This window comes from Hippocampus bargibanti, linkage group LG10, assembly GCF_051943395.1.
Source record: "Hippocampus bargibanti isolate YZ-2025 linkage group LG10, ASM5194339v1, whole genome shotgun sequence".
NCBI lineage: Eukaryota > Metazoa > Chordata > Actinopteri > Syngnathiformes > Syngnathidae > Hippocampus > Hippocampus bargibanti.
Window position 1 is genome coordinate 483098 of NC_142743.1, and position 22512 is coordinate 505609.

Below are 22512 nucleotides of genomic sequence, written 5' to 3' on the forward strand. Positions count from 1 at the left end.
TGTGTGTGTATTTGTGTGTGTGTGTGTGTGTGTGTGTGTGTGTGTGTGTGTGTGTGTCTGTGCATGTGTACGCGTGTGTACGTGTGTGTGGCTCTCACTGAAAAACATTTCTAAATATTTTACTTTTATGGTTCCCTTAGTCAAAAAGGTTCCCGACCCCTGCTGTGAAGGATCCACAGCCAGTTTTGAAACCGACCTCCGAAATGGAAGCTGAATGGGAGTTGGGGTCTTCTTTTTTGCTTGAAACCAACTTGGGATAGGGGCGAGACATGATTTTTTTTCTGTTCAAATAGAATGGCATATGTGTGAAAACCCACTCCCGTGTCACCCTCTAATTTGGATTCACAGTATATTTGAATCATATTGTATCCTGTCTGTACATTCAACTTAATTGTACTCGGACATTAGTTGCCTGTGTATGTTGTGTAATTGAGGATTTTTTTTTATTAATTATTTTTTATTTTTCCTCCTAGGAGTCTAGATGAGATTCATCAGAACCGCCACCACTCCCAGTCCCCTTCCCATTTAGACCATCAACACTCTGGCGACTCTGACTACGAGTGCTCTGAAGACAGGTAACCCTTTTAAGGATTGACATTTTGTGGATGTCAAGACAATAAGCGCATCAGGATTGTCGTTAGTTGCGTTTTATTTTTCATTGTCATACCCACAACTATTACGAACTGTGAAATGTTTTAGAAATTCAGTCTGATTATATTTGTAAAAGCTATCTACTCCTAATTTAAACAACAGTGTGAAAGTACACATGTACACATGTTGCATTTCAATGTCAGTCGACTGTATATTCTTCAGGGATGAATTAATGATGACGCAGAATTATTTATTTCAAGATGTTCCTCATTTATAACAGTACATGCCTTTCTAAGGTGCCATCCTCTTCTGTTGTGTGTGTGTTTTTGGGGGTGATTTACCATTTGTTCACCCATCGTCATGGCAATGACAGTGAGGCCCTGGAGATTCAAAGGTCAATCCGAGGCGGTAGCGCAGAGTGCCTCCACACAAACAGGTAAAAAAACAAAATAAAATAAATCGCAGTCGTTTTATTTTGTAGTATGAAAACTGTTATTCTCAATACATAACTAACACCAACATTTGACACACTATGTTGGTATTGTTGCAAACTAAGTGTGAACGTGCGTGTGGGGTGTGGGGGGGGGGGTCGCTCAAAAGTTGTCAGTGTCTGCAAGTGGTTCAGCGCAAAGTTCAAATACTGTTGAAATGCACACACCAACACACGACTATTACAACTAACACATTTTAACAACACAAAGTCACTGCGTGAAAAGATTGCTGCACAAGTTGTGTCCCAACATAATGCGCATTTATTTGGATTAACTTATTTTCATTTTGCATTTTCTTATGTCACTTATAGCAGTTATATACTTTTTTTTGTCTTTATGTGCGTGGCCTCCGCTCATACAACAAGGGCTGCATGCAAACATAGCAACACACTCCCTCCCAAAATGCCTTTGTTAGTAAATGGTATCCATAAAGACATGTACAGGTAAGCAAGAAGGGTCATCCGTCGTTGTTCCTTTTTTTTCTTTCTTGTCCAGTTTTTTTCCCTGCACTCATTTGTGCTGTGAGTGAGCCATTATCACTGTCACTGCAGCTTTTTTTCTCTCAGCACATGAAATGCCCATATGTCTGTATCGCTCTGCTTGTTATGATGCCTGCTTGTTTTTCCATCTTGATTTTGCCAATAGAAATAGCACTGTGGACCTTCCCTTTGTATCCGTGTGACTTTGTGTTTTTAAGTCAGAAATGCCGATGTGCATTTCATCCAAACCGCCCTTAATAGGGGTCACATCGCTGTGTGAAGGGGGACTTGTCGGCCAGGGCAACAATTGTCATTCTCCTGAAGTTTTGGCATGAGGTTGAGCTGTTGTGAACTAAAGGCTGTGTTCAAAGTCACCCTCAGAGCGACAAACGTCAGGTTTATTGTATTGACACTTATAATTTATCCTGTATCCAACCTCAGATCACAATTTTAGCCAAAAGATATTATGTCATTGCATATCTCTCCCTCTCTCCCTCCCCCCTTTGTTTCCCACTCTCTCTCTCTCTCTCTCTCTCTCTCTCTCTCTCTCTCTCTCTCTCTCTCTCTCTCTCTCTCTCTCTCTCTCTCTCTCTCTCTCTCAACCCATCCTTTATGTAAAAAAAAAGTTTCCGTTTACAAGCAGCTATAAGTAAAACATAATAGGGGGGCCCGTGGTTTTGTTAGCGCATTGACCTCACAGTGCAGAGGCTGTTTGTGAAGTCCTCCGTTTTCCTCCCACGTTCCAAGAACATGCATGGCAGGCTGATTGAACCCTCTAAATTGTGCCTAGGTGTGAGTGTGAGCACCAGTGGTTGTTGTTGTTTTTTTTTGTGTGCCCTGCGATTGGCTGGCAACCGGTTGGCTGGGCTCCAGCTCCAAACATGATTTTTAAATCATGTTCAATCTACATTTAATCGAATAGACTACAAAGACAAGATATTTCACGTTCAAAGGGATCAACTTGTCTTGATAAAATAATCTTTAACTTTATAATTCAATTTATAGGCCGCATAATCTTGGACAGGGCCATGTTTCCCACTGTGTTACATTAGCTTCTTTCAAAATCCAATAAGCATTTAGACACTGAAGACGGCAACTGTTGAAGCTTTGGAGGTGGAATTCTTTCCGATACGTGCTTAATGTACAGCTTGAAGTGGTCAACTGTCTGAAATCTCTGTTGTGGCGTATGTTACTAAAGAGTGGCTTCATGGATGAACTGTGCTTACACGACATTGCCATGACGGCAGTCCAGAGCTATCTCCATTTGAAAATGTATTGCACAAAATGCAAAGGTAACCCCTGGACGATTGAGCAAATTGGGTGCTACGTCAAGCAGGAATGTGAAAAGAAAAACAAAAATCTTCAGAAATGTGGGTCCTCTGTTCTCAAACATGGCTTGAATGTTGTTAAAAGGAAAGGAGACATCATAGATTTTGGGAAGAGGTTGTGAGCACCAAATTCAAAATGAGTGAACTTTTGAAAGCAAACCAGGTCTTGTCATCTTATCTTTGTAGTTTATTTCATTGAACATATGGCAAAAAGCATTTGCAAATCATTTTTCTCTCTTTTTATTTGTGTTTTGGACAATAATGTCCCTACTATTTTGTGAACAGGGTTTTTACACGGACGTACTTTGTAAGTCGACAGAGAGGGAGAGAGAAAAGTATGAGCTATTCTTGCACAAGGACTTCTAACTGTGATGTTTGCCACCCAAACTGCCCATTCATTTTGGAATCGGTGCTGTTACAATGAACAGAGAAGGACATAGAAAGACATGTTTTGATGTCACCATCACCATTTGCAGACCAGTATTCCCTTCATTCGTTTTGTTTCTCTTCACATATTTTAGGTGCATGTGTCATTTTCTTTTTTTCTTGCTTTTCGTTGTATTTTTTTCTTGCCTTTCATGGGTATGGATGATGTACAGTTCCACCCTCCCTGCATGCATAAGAAGCAGGCTGCCCCAAAGGCACGAGGCGGGCAACAGCGTGCACCGTAGTGTCTTTGCACACCGTGTCCTCAGGTTCACTGATGAGGTCACAGTTAGGTAAGAACATGCTCCTCTCAGTTCCTCCACCTGTCTTCTGATTACCGCCAACATCTCCTTCCTTCCTTCCTTCCTTCCTTCTTCTTTAGTGAGTGACAACACAGAGTGGCTTAAGCTTGTACTTGAAATTGCAAATGTAGAACATTAAACAAGCGCTAAAATCCTAAACCCGTATCGGCCTCGGTAGGAGGCCGCACCCTGATATTTTCTTTTCTTTTTATGATATTTTGTTGTAATGGGACTGAGCCAGCCATCTGTTGAAAATAACCGTTGTCCTATTGTGCCATGATATGACAACGCAAAGCAACGGCAGCCATATGCGTCAGATAAGATGAAAGCGAGCTTCTCACTTTTCATCAATCTCTCACATGCGGACACTTTTCCACTGAGACTTGGTTCCCATGGAAACCCACCAACCTTCAGTCCGAGTGGCCTTACAGTGTATGGAAGAATGAATGGCTATGATAAATGGAAATACAGCCTTCGAGTCATTCCGTGTCTCTGCACAATCTGATGCTTTTTCTGTTTTACGTCTCATGATTATCCCATTCTGTATGATTCGTTTGTTTATTTGTTCGGCATTATTTGTAATCACTTCCACCCTATCTCCTCTCCTCCGTGCCGCCACGTTGATTTCTTCCTTACCTCGCCCCGCTGCCATGCTGTGGCGGCGCAGTGACCTGCAGCCATCGTTGGATAGAGTGAGGAGTGCCAGCACCACGTGTTTGAGACCAGACACCAACTGTCACTTTTCTGACAGAGACAGGTATTAAGAATAAATAGTTGTCACGTGCGTGCACTTACTTCACATCAGTTTATGTTGCTACTCGGGTTTGCGTCATGCTCTAATTCGTACATAGTTTATTTCTCATTGGCATCTCTCACCCTTCAATGTGGAATGTGAAAACGTCGAAATCATTTTCGTTTCAAAGACAGATTATGCTGCAACTAAAGTGTTCCTCTTGGACGTACTCTAACCATTGCTTAATTCTGAGAAATACTAAGCTTGTTCTGCACAGCACATTCGGACAATAATTTAATTGCAAAAAATTCTGACCATTTTCTGGAGTTGAATGTTAAACCTTTCAGGTACAAAGCTTATAATGTTATCAGGTTACAGGGTGCATGAAAAGGTTCACTGCCATTCCCATTTTTTTTCGGAAATTGAAAAGCATGACGTGGAGCACCGTCCCAAATTTGTTCGGGTTTTGGTTTTTCTTGGCGGGGTGCCTATAAAGCGCTGATCAGACCTCTGGTCATGTTTTCCCTCCCACGAGGGGGCGGCATTTGCTTTTTGTACAGCCAGCCCTATTTCAAGCTCTGATAACTCCAGACCCATATAATTTAGGAATTAACTTTATTTTCTGATGAAAGAAGAGAATCTAAGGTTTCTTACGCTCCATTGAATGTTTATGTAGTCCTATAACTCAATATTCTGTGGGTCCTGAAATTTGAGTGAACATACAAAAAACCTGGCACTGGAGTGGACACATTTTTGCACATCGTCTGGCAATCAATGAGTTAATTGATGAAAAACAGCTGTTGAATAAGGAGCATCTTGTCTGAAGGAAGTTGAATAACCTCGATACACACAAGCTATCAGCAAACTCCACGAGGAGGCAGTAGTGATATTCTTCAGACATTAATCCCTCCATCCCATCAAAAATATAACAAAGCATTTCTTTCTTCTCTTTCTTTCTCTTCGACTTTGTAGCGCTTCTCCCCACTGGGGTTTAAGTGATTTGCACTTCCACCAATCTTGGGAATGAAAATCATTTGGGTGACCCTCACCTGCTCCCAGTTTGATCTCCGCAATTGACCATAACAGTACTGCATATCGTCAATCAGTTGTTCTTAAGCGTTTTCTCCGTTTTCTCCAAATACTAAGTAAATGCACTCATCAGTAGCTTATGCGGTTTGAACCAATCGGTACAAATATATATATATATATATATATATATATATATATATATATATATATATATATATATATATATATATATATATATATATCATATTGCATAATATGCACTGTTTTGGACCCATCACACACACTATGGTACAGTAAAGTCTCGTTATATCGATATTCTCGGGAGTAGTAAAAAATATCGATATAACCGGACTGTCAATATATCCGATCCTGCGGCATGTGAATTTTCTCCTTGCGTTCATAGAAATAGTATCGCAATAAGCAGTACTATCGATATAACGAGACTTTACTGTATACTATGCAGTGAAGCATGTTAACCCTTTCAGGGAGAGCCGTTACAACAGTGGACAGCTTATCGTGCGATCAGGTGGTCAAAAAGTGTAAATGAACTTGCGTAGGTTTGGTTCATATAGACTGAGCCAGACCAGCTTTGCTCGTGTCGTGCATTTGGTGCAAAGTCTTGACTCTCCTCTCAACATAAACCTCTTCCATGCATCTGGTTTCTTGACCTGCACTACTCCACATATCTCCAGGTGCTCCAATTCATTGCCCTGCAAGACCCCCTCAAATCCCCGGATCTTAGTAGAACATGTGGCCTCTGAAGAAGACAGGTATCAGGCCTGACCTTTCCGCTGTCCCTGTCCCAGCATTATGTTGCCGCTCCGCTTGCCTGCTTCTTATCCTTCTGACCTCACATGCTGACACTTGTCCTGTAGACTTTTATTTATAATAGGATATCACTGTTGCAGTAATCTGCACTGTTTTGGACCCTTCTAAACTTTTGTGGGCTGAAGCTGTTGTCATCTTCCATTCATTTCCAACCCCTGCTCCTTATTAAGTACTTGATCTGAATCGTTGTAATTTTTGTCTCATAAGCACTTTCTTATACAATGCAGTACAATACAATGCACTGTGAAATGATTGCCTATATTCCTTTCTTGACTGAACAAAGTCCACACTCCAAGATGTCAATACACTAAGCAAGTATTCATTTTTTGTCAGTTTGATCATTGTCATTGCCATATCATATTTGTTTCTCCTCCTCTCTTTCTGGGTTTTTACTGTTTACCGAAACAGGCAGTGTAGCAATACATCAAATCCAGACTGTCTAAAAGGCAGCAAAAAAAACCTGGAGGCTGACAGGTGAGAGCATTCATCCACCTACACGTCATATTTCTCCTACCTCACTTTGTATTTTGATTCACATGATCAATTTTCCAATGTTTTATATTTCAATATGTCCTTTGTAGCATGTGACTCTTTCAGCGTTCAACAAACCACCATCACTATCTAGTGTTTATGAATACAGACATAGTTTGAATAAAACTTGCATACAACTGTCTTTTGCTAATAAGTACACGTGTAGTAATGGTTTGTTTGAGATACGTATATTTAGCAAAAAAAAAATCTCTTATTAATTGTTATTATTTTGTAAATGACAGTCGCATCCAGCCCACCTCTATCCTCAGGGGCAGTAGGGGCAAAGGTTGGCCACTGAGACCCTTTGGCCAGACAGCTTTGGCTGATTGCTCTCCAAACTCTCCGCAGACAGACAGGTGTTTCCCACTATGTGGCCCTTTTGTTGCTCACTTTGTATGCACAATAACCCCGTGACATCATTACACCTTACACGTGTTCTGTAGAATATTTGATTGAGTTGGGTGGTTGAAGTCTGAATTTCTCAGAATCTTCTAATGTCCCCCTCAAGTGATGAAACCTTTCAAATCATTCCTGCATAATGCATAAACCGCCTAGAGAATTCCATCCAGCTATTTTCAACACCGCTTATCCTCATTGTGGTTGCTGGAGAGCCTCTCCCAGCTGATTGGTGGAAGGCAGACTACACCCCGAACTGGTCACCAGTTAGTCATAGGGCACATTTAGAGGCGAACAACTATCCACAGCCATATCCATATTGTCACCGAGTGAGAACCGAAGGCACGCTGCCCGCAGACATGTCAGGCGAGTGTCACCGTCAGTGACTTCAATAGTATTCCTCGAAACCAAAACTCTATTTACCTCTGTGTAGAAATAAGGATATGTAGTGTGTAACATATACACATTCTTCTTCCCAATCTGCGCTTGTCGTTAAAAAATGGCGGACCTTCATTTTCGTGACGTGTCTGGTCTAGTTCACCATGTTTGGGAATTTTGTAGACTGTATTTTGTTAGGCAAGTGCGGCTTCACAGTGCAGAGGTCGCCGGTTCGCCTCCCGCTGCGGCCTCCCTGTGTGGAGTTTGCATGTTCTTCATGTGGGTTTTCTCCGGGTACTCCGGTTTCCTCCCACATTCAAAATAAATGCCGCGGTCGGGCCGCGGGGCTCGAACCACGCGTCGGCGCAGAGAGAGGGCAACTGTTGGAATACCAGCGACCCAGATCCACGCACGCGCGCCCGCCCCCGTGGCATCAGAATCAGATCGTTTGCAAGTCATTTAGCACCGAGTCTCTATTCAACATTTTGTATGGATTTCGACTTAAGACCAATTTGACTTACGACTGTTTGGTCGGAACGGAACCCGGTCATAAGTCGGATGTTACTTGTATATTACTAATTAGCACAGACACTTTTTTTAACCCGACATCCTTCACGATCGACTTGGGACCCAGAAGTGACCTATCGATCGCTCGTGATCGATGTCATGGGCACATCTGTTTTATAAAATCCGGCCTCCCTGTGTGGAGTTTGCATGTTCTCCCGGATGCGTGTCGGTTTTCTCCGGGTCCTCCGGTTTCCTCCCACATTTCAAAAACATGCATGGCTGGCAGATTGAACACTCCAAATTGTCCTCAGGTGTGAGAGTGACTGTTGTTTGACTTTGTATGCCCTGTGATTGGCTGGCAACCAATTCAGGGTGTCCCCCGCCTTGTGCCCAAAGACGGCTTGGATAGGCTCCCGCACCCCCCGTGTCCTTCATGAGGAATAAGCAGCACGGAAAATGGATAGATTTTGTTAGTTCGAATGGACGAAGGACGTTTTGTATTACATGCCCCTTAGACACTTGACAGTGAAGTCGTTCAAAAAAGGTCAGACTCAAGTGTGCTGTGCGCCTCACCTGTGCTGAAGTCAAGATACCTGTGTTCATTCCCACAAAAGCACGAATGCGTTTGCCGGTCCTCGTCGGCAAAAACACCAAAAGAAAGGAAACTCAACATATGCGCTCATTATGAGCATGTTGTTCTGCCCCTCTCTTGCGTCTCCCCTGCCTGTTTACAGCATATCCTGTACTATCCCATTTCACCTATCATCACCTTTTATTTTTGTCTGTCTAATCTTGTTACCTCGCCAAAAAGAAGAAATACTCATGCCATTTGCTTTTCCCCATTCCTTGATCTTTTGCTGTCTATTTTTGTCGCTTTCTGCTAGAACACACCTTCATGGTAGCCCTTCTTCCGCAATGGGGACTCCGTCATCCAGTCGCAGGGGCCGGCAGCTTCCACAGCTCCCGGCCAAAAGCAGCAGCATAGAACAAGGTATGATATGTGGATGCAACTTCATTCAATACTCTGTATGCTTGAATCAGGAGGTATTTATATTCAATCAGGTCAAACTTTGTTGTACTGCTACAACGACAACAACCAATAATAATAATAATGCAGAGTTGATTGCATTTTTCTCTGATCCAAGAATCCAAGTTCTTTCTTGCTTTTTGCCCCTAGTAGTGTCACCCATGTCAAACAGATCCTAGTTGAGGGATCGGATAAAACACAGCTCACAAGATCCTTATGGTGAATAACTATCTTGAAATAGTTGCCTTGCCTGTACATGGGTCAGCAGGGGCCCTCTCTGGAGCCATGTCCGTAGGTGAGCCTTGAAGGCAAATCTTTGGTTGTTGGTCATGCACCCATGGGGGGGAGGTCGGCCTGGCTCAGCCCTAAAGGTCAACTTCTCATGGAATCACCACCTGTGAGAGGGGCCATAGGAGCCGGGTGCGATACGAGCTGGGCGGCAGCCAAAGTCACATTGCTCGGTCTGATCGATATAGCAATGAAATCTGCCTCTAGGTATATGGAATGTCGCCTCTCTAGAAGGGAAAGAGCCTAATTTGCTGTGCAAAGTTGAGCAGTTCTGATTATATCTCAGAAGGTTCGTGTCGACACATGGCTTCAGATCTGGTACCAGTGCTCTCGAGAGGGGTTAGATTCTCCCTCTGTAGCTGCTCACACTGAGAGGTGTCAAGCAGGTGTGGACGTAAATATTACCCCCTGGTTCGGTACGTGTATTTTGGGCCTCACCACAGTGGACAAGAGGGTAGTCTGGGTAGCAGTGAACCATCAACACATAATGGAGATTGGGTGCTGCTGGCTCATAATATTATGAATTGGTGGGGAGAACACCTGCAACACCTCCCTAATTCCAGCTATGTGCTGTCCTTTGGTGTAAACTACTGCATGATGTTTAGGGAGGGTGAACAAACAGTGCGATATTAATACATTTCTTTGTCATTCAAAATACGTATGTCATATTCATGTATGTATGTATCACATGTAATTGGGTCAAGAAGCAGACCTTAATATTTTACTTGACTCACTAAAGTTCTCGTTCTTGATTTTATGTTAGCCCTATCAGTTGAAGAGCGAGCCCGACAGCTGCATATGAAAGTACATTCTTACCGGCCTTCAGCTTCCCACAACCCTGAGTCGGACCTCAAGAATAAACGGGAGGTAATCTTGCCGTTTGCTCGTCTTCGTTAGAAAATCCAATTAATGTCCAATTTGTAAAACAGAATAGAATCAAATTTAATCATGTTTTAAAATCTATCTAGACATAATTCAACTCAGCATGTCGGGTAATGCAGATTGTATTGTTTTATTTTATCATTAACAAGTATTTTACTGTTATCGATGAAAAGGTTTCTTCAGCCGTCATCTGTACTTCTTTGAAGGTGTCGGACGTTTCGCTTCTTATTCAAGATGCTTCTTCAGCGAACTAAAGTCTTACTGGTAGTATCGGCCCTATATATATATCCCCAATGTCCAGACATGGCGGCGCCAGACACTGCTATGATAGGTCCCTACTCTCAGGTTGGGGGGGAGCAGAGGACCACTCCCTGCAGCCCCACCGATTGTTCCTACATTCCTGACTAACGACTGGCCTGATTGCCCCACTCCCTCCGGTATCACCTCATCAGTGTTACTAATGTTGCCTAACCTATGTTGCCTGAGCAGGCTATCGGACAAACAATCTAAATTGAACCTCACCCCACCATATCGGTTTAATGAAGGATTTAGCTTTTTTTTATGAAAATTGCTTCTTTTACTCCCCTTTCAAACCTTCTATGCTCTTTTGCTAAGATTTTAACCTCATTGCCATCAAATGAGTGGTTGCTAGCTTTTACGTGCATATGTACTGCCGATTGAGGCCCACTAGTATTATCCCTGCGATATTGATAAAGTCTTTTTTTGGGGAATTTGTTTAGTCTCTCCAATGTTTTGCTCTTTACAATTTTCATTCTTACAATCTATTGAATAAACTACATGACTTTGTTTTTCATTTGGCATCCTATCTTTTGGATGCACTAATTTTTGCCTTAAAGTGTTTATCGGTTTGAAATAATATCGGTTTGTGTTGCCAAAGTACTCTTTGTAGTTTTTCTGAAACTCCTGCAATGTAAGGTACTGCTACTCCTCTCCTTAAAAAAGTACAGATGACGGCTGAAGGAACCTTTTCATCGATGGACCACTCCTGCACGACTGAGAGCTTACACAGACGTATTTTACTGTTACTTATTTCACTTTTACTTTGTTCTTATTTTACTTTTACTTTTAAATATTAAAGAAAAACAGCTACTTATATAATGAGCCAGGGTCACCCAAGCTTGTGTTGAGGCTCGAGAATCACCTTTAAATTATACATCTACGGTTCATTTTCTTAGATGTTTGCAGAGCAGCGACGTAGCAGCGACAACATGTCTGCAAGGTCGTCAGACAGTGATATGAGCGATATGTCGGCTCTCTCCCGTGCCAGCAGTGCCTCTCGCCTCAGTAGCACTAGCTACATGTCTATCCAGTCAGAGCGTCCGGGGGGACGCCTAAGGTCAGTACCTTTGTTAAGTTTTGTATTGATGACATTTTTCAAATCAGTAATAATGTTCGACTACAGAACAGTGGAACCTCAAGTTACAAACAATCCATTATGCGAACTTTTCAAATTCAGCAAGCATTTTTTTTAGTCGAAAAGCTGCCTTTGTTATTATGTGTGTTTCTGTATGCCAACCGATTTTGATGAGCAGATTGATTAGTGCAGTGTGTCTTGTGCTATTTTTTGGTAGGATTCACTCTTCAGTCATTGATATCATCATGATGTTGCTGTTTTTTTCCACGTGAGAATGACTTGAAGGTCACTGTTGTCTGTAAACACCCTCCAAAAACATCAGAAAAGTCAATGTTTGCTGCTTGACCACTGATGGAGACAAAGCTTTTTTTGTGTGCAGCCGCAGCGTCTGTTACTCAACTTCAAATCAGCATCTCAAAATCTGAAATGAGGATCCTCAGGAAAAAAAGTGTTGGAGATAAAATCTTGCCTGAAGTGAATGAGTTTGAGTGATTGATATAGGGTCTTGTTTATGAGGGACTGCAGGATTCGGTGCAGTGTCAGCTGTGATGTGGGCTTTTTTGGTCTGTCATGGTGAAGAAGGAACTGATAGTGAAACACTTGATTTACTGTTTGTATTAAGTTCATCCTGTCTACTTGATATCTAATTTAAAACTGATTCTGACATACACTGTCTGTAAGATAAGAATCTGTTTTAAATTAAACTTGATTTACTGGTCAATCTATGTTCCAACCCAAACTTATTTTCAGAAAGTGTGGGTTGTGACCTAAAAAAATAAATCTTAGATACAAGCGGTCAAAATGGGATTTCCCCACAAGGTGTCTGGGCTTTTTCTTCGAGTGAGAAGCGCCGGTTGGTGCTCAGAGTCAAGCCGCTTCTCCCTCAGGTCGGTAGGAGCCAGGTGAGGTGGGTTGAACATCCTAATCAGTGGTCTGACTAGGATGCCTTCTGGATCCTCGAAGCCTCGGGCATGACCCAAGACATGTCGAAGAGGCTGTATTTCCCGGGTGCACTGGGAGTGCCTTTCTGGTAAACGCTGGAAGAAGTGGCTCGAGAGACGGAAGTTTGGGCTTTCCTACTCAGGCTGTTGCCTCTACGACCTGACCCTGGATAAGTGTTAATTTTGTTCAGCGCTTTGTTGCAGCTACAGGTGTTGTGAAAGTGCTATATAAACCAGGGTGTATGGTATTGAAATAGAGACAATGATTGGATAGATTGATGGTTGGGGCTGGAACAGATTATTTGCATTTTCAATATAATACATGGAAATGTGACCTGGATTTTTCAACATTTCAAGTTACAAACGAGGTCACGGAGGTTTGTAACTTTAGGTACCACTGTTATCACGTTTGAGAGTTAGTGTCAATACTTTTTGTTCAAATTAGCATGTGCTTGGTTGTATCATTTGTAATTTGCATGCTAATGGATTTGTGTCTTTTCTTTTTTGCATGGCAACTGCTGCATGATTCTGCCGCATACACATATATAACTCAATTACTGTCGGGGTGAAAACAAACTTCACTCAGGTCTAAGTCATTAGAAGAAGATAAAAAAGACAGGAGGATCTCATGGGGGTTGAATAGGGAAGAGGAGAGGAAGAGGGCAGCAGGAAAGAGACGTTTCTCAGAGGAATTGAAACGCAGGAGACACACTGTAGCTGGAGAAACTGAGGAATCCAGGTAAAAATAAACATATCATATCATATAGATGAAAAGAATTCCCTGACCATCTGCCAGTGGAAAGCAGGTCAAACAGAGTACCTAACCTGCTTTCCAACGGAATTCTGGGTATTTGTGTTGTGTTCTGTTCAAAGTTCCGATTTAGATTATTTATCCAAAATTTAAAAATTAAGTACTACTTTATTTTAAATCACGAGAAGATGAATTCCGTGCGGATCACTTTGTTACTATCTCTCTACCTACCTGCCGACCTACCCATCCATCCATCCATCCATCCATCCATCCATCCATCCATCCATCCATCTATTCATCCCGATCGCTATCTATATCTGTTTTTCTCTCTCATGCACACACATATGCACACACTCGCAGGCACACACACACACACACACACACACACACACACACACACACACACACACACACACACACACACACACACACACACACACACACACACACACACACACACACACACACACACATGCACACACACACACACACACACACACACACACACACACACACACACACACACACACACACACACACACACACACACACGACACACACACACACACGCACACACACATGCACACACACACACACACACACACACACACACACACACACACACACACACACACACACACACACACACACACACACACACACACACACACACACACACACACACACACACACGTCTTGCTGTCACTCCCTCACTCAGGTGAGTAGCAGTTGTGTGTTTGACAAGGATAAACCGTATGACAGTAGCCCAACGCATTTAAATTCACTTTTATAGAAAAACACGGTCTTTGGCATACATATTCTCGACTAGTATATTTGTTGTACTAAGTTCATCCTGTCTCGGTCCAGAAAAGCGCAGTGCTGGGAACAGCACGGTTACTGCGCAGAACCCTCAAGCTTCCTGGCCTCTGGTAGAGGACCCGAGCTAAAATGGGGGACAGACACCACGCATGGGGGGTGAGACGAGCAGATTCTTTACTTACAGACCGTGTAGGTGTTCAAATAGCTGACATGTTTCGGCGACTACTTCCGCCTTCGTCGTCCTCTGACGAAGGCGGAAGTAGTCGCCGAAACATGTCAGCTATTTGAACACCTACACTGTCTGTAAGTAAAGAATCTGCTTAATAGTAGTATATTTGTTCTCCGTATCTGATCATCTGATTGCAATTTCTTTTTTTTCTTCAGTCGGCAGATGCGAGCATCGGCGGGACGCAACATGCTGAAGAGCTCCAGTGTCAGTGGGGAGATCTACACGCAGAAGCGCACCGATGGCAGCCAGTCAGACACAGCACTTGGAACAGTGGGTGGAGGCAACAAGAAGAGACGCTCAAGCCTCAGTGCAAGAGTGGTGGCCATTGTTGGAAACCGCCGCAGTCGTAGTACTTCGCAGATAAGTGGTCCTGGTGAGTTGCCCTGTCAATTGTTAACTCAAAACTGATGACCTGCAAAATTGTTCATGACAGTTCAATAATTTCTCATGTATGTCTAGGATAATGTGACACCACCAAAAATGATATGCACTTCTTGGTGGTGGGATCAAAATTAAATGAAATAAATAGCTAATGTTGAGTCCCACCTCCACCTTGAATTCCTCAGTCTCACCGACAGCACACCTCACAACTGTCTTACAGTCATGATACATGTCTTGCACCGCTCTGACATACTTTTCTGTCACTCCAGACTTCCTCATGCAATGCCACAGCTCTTCTCTGGGCACCCTGTCGTACGCTTTCTCCAGATCTACAAAGACACAATGCAATTCCTTCTGACCTTCTCTGTACTTCTCTATCAGCATTCTTATAGCAAACACTGCATCTGTCATACTCTTTTTGGCATGAAGCTGATTGAAAAAGCGGTTGAGTTCATCTGCCCAGTCCTTGTCTTTTTCGTTCAATGTCACTGGGCTTTTGTGGCCTTAGAGGTTTTTCAGGCCCTTCCAGACACCAACGACATTGCTGGCTTGCAGCTGCTCCTCGATTTTCATCCTGTAGGCCTTCTTCCCCTCTCTGATCTTCCTCCTCAGTTGGATCTGCACGGCCTTCTGTTCCTCTCTGTTGCCCGACACAAAAGCCCTTTTCTTTTCCTTCAGAAGGACTTTTATGTCGGGATTAATCCATGGTTTGTTGTTGGAAAAACACCGCACAGTCCTGGTGGGTACGGTGTTTTGTTCACAAAAGTTTATGGAGTTTGTGATGGTATCGGTGTGTGAATGAATGTCCTCCCCATGAATCTCAGTGAAGAGCTCCCACCTGGTTGAATCAAAACAGTCCCGCAGAGCTTATTCAGCTTCTGTGGACCATCTTCTGACCCTGCGGGTCACAGCTGGTTGCCTCTGGACAAGGGGTTTGTACACAGGCTGGAGATAAACCATATTATGGTCTGCTCTTCCGAAAGGGGGTAGGGTGGAGGGTTTGTATGCATCCTTGGCATTTGAATAGAATAAGTCCAATATGTTATTGTCTCTGGTGGCACAAGTTACATACTGTGTGAATGTTGGGAGGGAGGATTTCAGGGAAACGTGATTGAAGTCCCCTGAGATGATGAACAAGGCGTTGGGGGACTGGGTTTGCAGCTTGTTTACAACATTCATGAGGGCATCGGAGGCAGTGCTGCCAATTGCCGTAGGGGGAATGTACGTCGTCACGGCTATGACGTGTGAGAATTCCCACAGCAGGTAATGCGGCCGGAGGCTAACGGCTAGCATCTTGATGTCGCGAGTGCAGAGTTTTTCCTTGACCGTGATGTGCCTAGTGTTGCTCCATTTGTCATTCACAAACACAGCAATCCCCCCTCCTTTCTGCTTGCCGCTGCCTGCATTTCTGTCCGCTTGTACGAGTTGGAAGCCCTCCAACTCAGCGTGAGTGTCCGGAGTGATTGCGGATATCCACGTCTCCGCAACGAGTAGCAAGCTGGCTTCCCGGTACTCCCTCTGGTGCTGCGTTAGCCAGTGACGTGCGGTGAGGTTGATGGCTGGTGAGGCACTGACGTCATCACAGTCAGATTTATAAACATTTGACCTCTACAGAGTAGCTTATTCACCATTTGATTGGAAACAGTTAGCGTGTTTTGTTTAAAATGTCATGTCAGCATTCTTTATATACTGTACAAACTGTAGCATAGAAAAAAAAATGTTATTATCATGTTACCTTTACTTATAAATGAAGTCCAAGTCTCTCTGTATCAATGGCGATCACTGCCAGTGGAGAAAGCCGTCCTTGATCAGTCCTGTTCCGACTGTATGTTTTCAGTCTTTTGTGCTGAGAATGACCGCACCACTGATGCTGTAGTAGCTGGGAACAGTGAGCACGAGCTGGAGCAACATTGTCACTTCAGGAATAGTTTCATCAGTTAACGTGTTTTGTTTAAAATGTCATGTCAGCATTCTTTAGATAAACTGTAGCATAGAAAAAAAGAATTAAAAATAGAATGTTATTATCGTGTTACCTTTACTTGTAAATGAAGTCCATGCGCTGCTTCTTCTGAAGAAAGGCAACTACACCTTCTTTGTAGAAGCCTTCCTTATCTTTCTTCAGTTTTAAGACTGTCTATTTCTTTCAATTTAGATATGTAATCCTCCATTCTGATAATAAGGCCAAGCAACACCAAAAAATGCCTGGATGGTTGCACTTCACTTGCTGTTTCCTGTAGCTTGCTCTCACTCATTCTATTATTCTGCAGCCGAGGAGGCGCACGAATCTCTAATCACCAGCGCCCCCTGTCATGCGGCAGGAGAACTGTTGCCTCACCTATGCACACAGTTTTGATGAAAAGAAAATAAACACTGTTGTACAGTGTTTAGAATGTCCAGTGACTGTACATTATATACACCAGCTAAAGTGTAGAAATTTAGTTCATATACTAATGGTAACACTAAAAGTGTTTGAACACTTTAATCACGATATGCAGAGGGACAACAATGCGGTCTTATTGCAGAGCAGGGCAGCACAGTTAGCATAGTCATTGCGCAATACATGGTGAGGCTCAGCCGGCTGCTGCCTCACCGCTCGTCTCCACTCAGTATTTGAACAGTAAATGTGAAAATTCAGCGATTTTGAAAAAAAAAATGGTGAAGTTAAATGGAAAAGAACGTACAAAGTACAAATCACTAAATAAATACGTATAACTGTTTAATTTATTTTGTCATTTGATATTTCCATGACGGCAGGTGAGGCTGTGCCTAACCTTCCTCCCCTGACTGCACGTCACTGTCGGGAGAGATCTCACATTCCCCATGATGACGGACGGGGGAACGTGTCGGTATTTTCTCGTTCTTTAGCGGCGATCTTTCCCGGCCCGACATCCTCGTTTCCTCCTCTTCAGTTCGTCGGGGATGTCCGGTGCGGCGGCCTCTAGTCCGCTATTAGCTCGCCATGCTAGTAGCTGGTCTCGACTGTACACAATGGGATTCAGAGTGCGAGTGGTTTCCCCGTTAAAAGGAGCGGTGAAAAAGTAAAAAATAACAGCGATGAGCAAAAGTGAAGATGCCCATCTCCTCCCCGTAGGTTTAGGGAACGAAAGTAAACAAAGCAAAAACGGAAAAGTAAATAAATGAATAAGTAGAAAAGAAAAGGAAAGAGCTGCTTGAAAGTGTATATATATATGTGTGTGTGTATGTGTGTATGTGTGTGTATGTATATATATATATATATCCTCTCTTGCTTTTTTCCTCCCCTCCCAGAGGCAAAGACAAAGAAGGAGAAAGGAGCACCCATCCAGAGGAGCACCGAGACCGGTATGGCAGTGGAGCTGACAAGGAACATGAGCCGCCAGCCCAGTCGAGAGTCCAACAATGGCAGCATGAACAGCTATAACTCTGAGGGGAAGTACGTCACTCTTCAAATATTTTTATCACAATCAGAGCATCCTTACCATTATATGAGCTACATTTCCAGACATGGTTAGTAACAGATAGAGAAAATCAGAATATTGTTTCCGGAATTAAGAAAGAATGAACAATATTTCTAACAGAAAAAAGCTGCGTGCGGTCGTATTATTAAAATCATGCGCAATAAGCTTTATGCATGTCCACTTCTGTTAGGGTTTTTTAAATCATTTCAAATAATGTACTACTACAACTTTTATAATTTTACATTTACAGACACTCCCCGACTTACGAGCATTCGTTTTACAAAGAACGGTACATAGGAACATTTTTGCGGGTATGTGGAAAATGTTCGGCCGGAGATGCTGTAACTTACATTTTGTATTGCACGGGGGTCTCCACTGTGCTTCACGCACGTGCGCGCGCGCAGATACATTGGAGATTTCAAGGGCGGGATGTTGACGCGACGGACACCACGGCTGACCAATCAGCGCACGGCTATGCTGAATTGTTGCCAACGAGTTCGGGGCCATCCGCCGAGCTCGCTTGCAAATGGCTGCGTGGCGTATGTGGGCCCTCTTCCCGCTTGACAGTCTGAGGAGAAGGTGATGCATAACAAAAAGTAACGGCTGCTGGCACTTAATTCAGTAATTACATGCCATAAGCTTCGGTAATGGCTTACTGAAGACCCAATGATATATGTTGTCGTACTACAGTAAGTGTACATTTATTTGACGACTGTTAGAGCGTCTGTGTTTTATACTTCCCTGTTTAGTGTTTGACTTAAACATCCATTCCATCCAAAATATATCACTGAAGCAACTTACAAACAAATTCACCTCATGAACAACAGCTCGGAACGTATCGCGTTCGTATGGTGGGGAGCGTCTGTATACGGACGGGCATCTATTAGCCAAGGTTGACAGGTATATGAACTAAAAACTAAAAATCAAAGACACACTCACATCAAGTCCATGACCAACATTAACTACAAAAAAGTAGGCAGAATTATAACACATGAAAGCTTGGAACTTCTCGAAGAATTTTTGTAACAGAGCTTTGGGCAAGGCAATTTTTCTCGACAGTCATGAAGCCAGAACTTCTTCAGTCGTCGCGGCTTGCCGACATGAGCAAGCAGGTGTTTGATCCAAGGAGAGGCCCATTCCTGCCACCTGCTGGAGATACACGAGAACACAACATGCAAAAACGAAGCTCAAAGGACTTCATTTGTGAGGTTAATGGCCTTGTGTCTACCCCGTCAAGGATGACGCTTCATCCTGATCTCACAACGTTTATTGTGGAATACATACTTGGAACACCGTGAAAACAAAAGGACATTAAAACGACACCATTAATAAGGAGTCCAAGATGGCGCCCGAGTAGGCAGCCTCAGCAAGTGCTCTGATGAGCCTTGCTTTTTGTTGTTGTTTTTGTCTTTTTTGGGGTTTTCTTTTGTCACCTATTGCTGTTGTGCGTCGTGTGGAATGGATACGGACTGTTTTTCAGCATTTTTGGCCACGACATTCATCAAGGAGGAGACTGTGCCGAGCGGTAGCGCCTTTTCGGCAGCATGAATATGCCAGTACTGTTTTTGAGTGGGAGGAATGTTGGTGCCATTCCACTGGCTTCGCTGGACACCAAAGGGTGCTTTTTTTGCGCCTGTCATGGGCAGCATCGTCACAGCCCCGCTTTATTCAGCGGAAAGGGCTGTGCTGTTGGACAGTCTGCGGCGAGATGGATGCATGGCGTTAGGAGCCTGCGATAAGAAGAAAGGAGCGTCAGCGCAGAGCGCCGATGCGGATGTGGAACTGTCGCGGCTTGGAATTGAAGCAGATTTATATGGGACAGGAAATGTCAGACAATCTTGGACCTTGGCTATGCCTGCTTCAAGTCATGTCATTTTATTGTTGACATTTTTCAAAAAATGCTGCAAAATTTGGGATATTATGTCCTTATTTTCATTGTAGCTTTCCAGAGGTTGATGCTATAGCATTGAAAGTGGTACCAAATGAAAGCGAATAAAATTTTCTTGCATAATGTAGTAAACACATGAACACCTGTAACTGGCGAGTCCCGCCAGTTACAGGCCTTCTCAAAGGACACGGCTTTTTTGACGTTGACGGTCGCCTTGTCAGACAACCAGAAAAATATTGTTGTCTTGGACCGTTTGAGATGTCACACTACAAGTCCTTCAACGAACAAAAGCTGTCACAGTCATGAAGATGGAGGCATTTTGTATGTGTGCAATGCTTTATAATTAAATACAAGCTTTGCAGGTGGCAAACCTTGCATGACTTGAGATGCTAAATACAGTACACATTTCAATATTTTAGGTCACGTTTTTAATGCTGTACACAACTGTGATTATGTCCAAACTTATTTGCAAAGTAGTCCAGATTTGGTGTGTTAAAAATGTAGGGGGGGGGCAACCTTGGTGGATATTCTTTACATATAACAACAATTAATGTAAATACATTTCAGCAAGCCATTCTGTGGTTCGCATTTGCTCTTTTATTTTAATTTTAGCTATCTTAAAGGACAACCGACATCACTTTTTTGTTTCCTAACTGACATCAGAAAAATATTTGATAGCATCTAAAATACCCGAAACACGCAGTATGATATTTTTATTCAAATGCAAAACGGCAATAAAAATGACTTAAAGTGTCTAAAATCTACAAAAAATTGAGCTGCAAATTGGGCATTTTCAGAAAGTCCCGCCCCCAGTTTGTGACGTCACGCCAAGACGTCTTGCATTGCTGGAGAATCAAAACAATGGCTTCAGATTCGGATAATATGCTTTCTTGTTACACATCCAGTTATGAATATGATTCAAATAGTTCTGAAGAGGAAAGCATACATGTTTGCAATCGATTAAAGAATTTATTCCGTGCCATTTTGAGGCAACATTGGGGGGAAATGTATCACCCAAAAAGAAGCAGAAAATGGCGTCCAAGCTCCTGTGAGGAATTTATCAGCCCGTTTCCACAGGCTGATAAATTCCTTCCATGGAGCTTGGTCGCCCTCTTCTGGCGGCTTTTTGGTGCAACACGAGGTTTTCAGACCAAACAAGTACAGTGGTACCTCAGTTCTCGACCATAATCCGTTCCAGAACCCTGTTCGAAAACCAATTTGTTCGAACACCGAAACCATTTTTCCCATTACAAATAATGTAAATCGTTTTAATCCGTTCCAACACCCTGAATGTTTACCTTTTTAGTACAGTATTTTATACATTATTTGATGCATGAAATTGCACATTAAAATGCTGACCAACACATAAAAAGCAATGTATATCTCAGAAAATGTGAAGCAAAATGGCAAAGACACAAATAACATAAACATAAATGTAACCCAGGCTAATCGTACGTTCGTAAAGAAGAGAATTATGAATAGGATTTTTTACCTTTGTGGTGGTCGGCAGAAGGCGCAGGTGGACGGAGGAAGGAAATTTATTGTTTGGAAGGAGAGTCCCCTACCAAAAAAACTTTGGGGAGCTCTTCTGTCTGTGGGCTTCCCACACGTTCAAATCTCTTTGCTACGAATGACTCGGCTACAGGATGTTCTTTTCTCTTCAAATATCTATCCAATGACACTTGCTCTCACCCCCATAGCCACATCACTAGATTTCACAGCCTCCTTATTCTTTAATATCGTACTGATCGTAGATTTCGCCATGCTGTATTCCCTCGCCAGATCAGACACTCGCACACCTCCTTCATGTTTTGCTATTATTCCTTTCTTAAATGCAATAGTTGTACGCACTACTTTTCTTTTTTAACTTGTAGCAGCACTTAGTTTCTTTGGAGGCATGATTACGGGCTAAAACTCTTCGTACACCCGTACGCCGCTCAGAATCCCACCCTCGCGTACGCACTCACGCGTCGTACCGGCGTTCGAACTCCGATTGTTGTTCGAACTACAAAGCAAGAATTTCTCGAATTTTTTTTGTTCGGACTCCGATTTGTTCAAACCATGAGTCGTTCGAAAACCGAGGTACCACTGTACAGCAAAATACATTGACGTGATGGAAGGACTGCTACAATGTGTCTTTTTTTCGGTCAGGGGTGTTCCTTCAGTGACGTCACGTACAGACTCATAAACAAGACTTCCGGAATATTCAGTGCGTGTCTTAAAACGTAAAATATAGCTATATGCGGTGGAATCTTTGTAAAATACGCTCAGTAGAAGTCATTTGAAGCCATTTTACAAATTATGGACACAACTTGTCCGGAGACGTCGGTTGTCCTCTAAGCATGCCTTTTGCTTCATCTGAAACATGTCTATTAAAATTGAATTGATGTAATTGAAACTTTTTTCACACTAACTTTTTGTAACATTTGAACAGAAGTGTACTCCATCCATCCCATCCATCCATTTTCCAGACTG

At 42.9% G+C, this 22512-nt stretch overlaps 1 protein-coding gene across 21 annotated transcripts in view; it reads left to right on the forward strand.

Moving 5' to 3' along the window:
• Nucleotides 1-22512, forward strand: part of LOC148892018 (regulating synaptic membrane exocytosis protein 1-like) — a 75897-nt gene that overhangs the window by 45807 nt on the left and 7578 nt on the right. For 6 of the 21 annotated variants that reach the window (XM_089007147.1, XM_089007149.1, XM_089007148.1 and 3 more), the window contains 14 exons: nt 474-575; nt 965-1027; nt 1448-1525; nt 3411-3608; nt 4285-4374; nt 6072-6149; nt 6616-6681; nt 6981-7094; nt 8904-9010; nt 10098-10201; nt 11413-11573; nt 13119-13271; nt 14487-14704; nt 17980-18124. In XM_089007147.1, coding sequence (XP_088863273.1) covers nt 474-575; nt 965-1027; nt 1448-1525; nt 3411-3608; nt 4285-4374; nt 6072-6149; nt 6616-6681; nt 6981-7094; nt 8904-9010; nt 10098-10201; nt 11413-11573; nt 13119-13271; nt 14487-14704; nt 17980-18124 — 1677 coding nt within the window. The remainder of the gene's footprint in view (nt 1-473; nt 576-964; nt 1028-1447; nt 1526-3410; nt 3609-4284; nt 4375-6071; nt 6150-6615; nt 6682-6980; nt 7095-8903; nt 9011-10097; nt 10202-11412; nt 11574-13118; nt 13272-14486; nt 14705-17979; nt 18125-22512) is intronic. The other 15 variants (XM_089007152.1, XM_089007156.1, XM_089007158.1 and 12 more) reach the window with 12 other exon arrangements.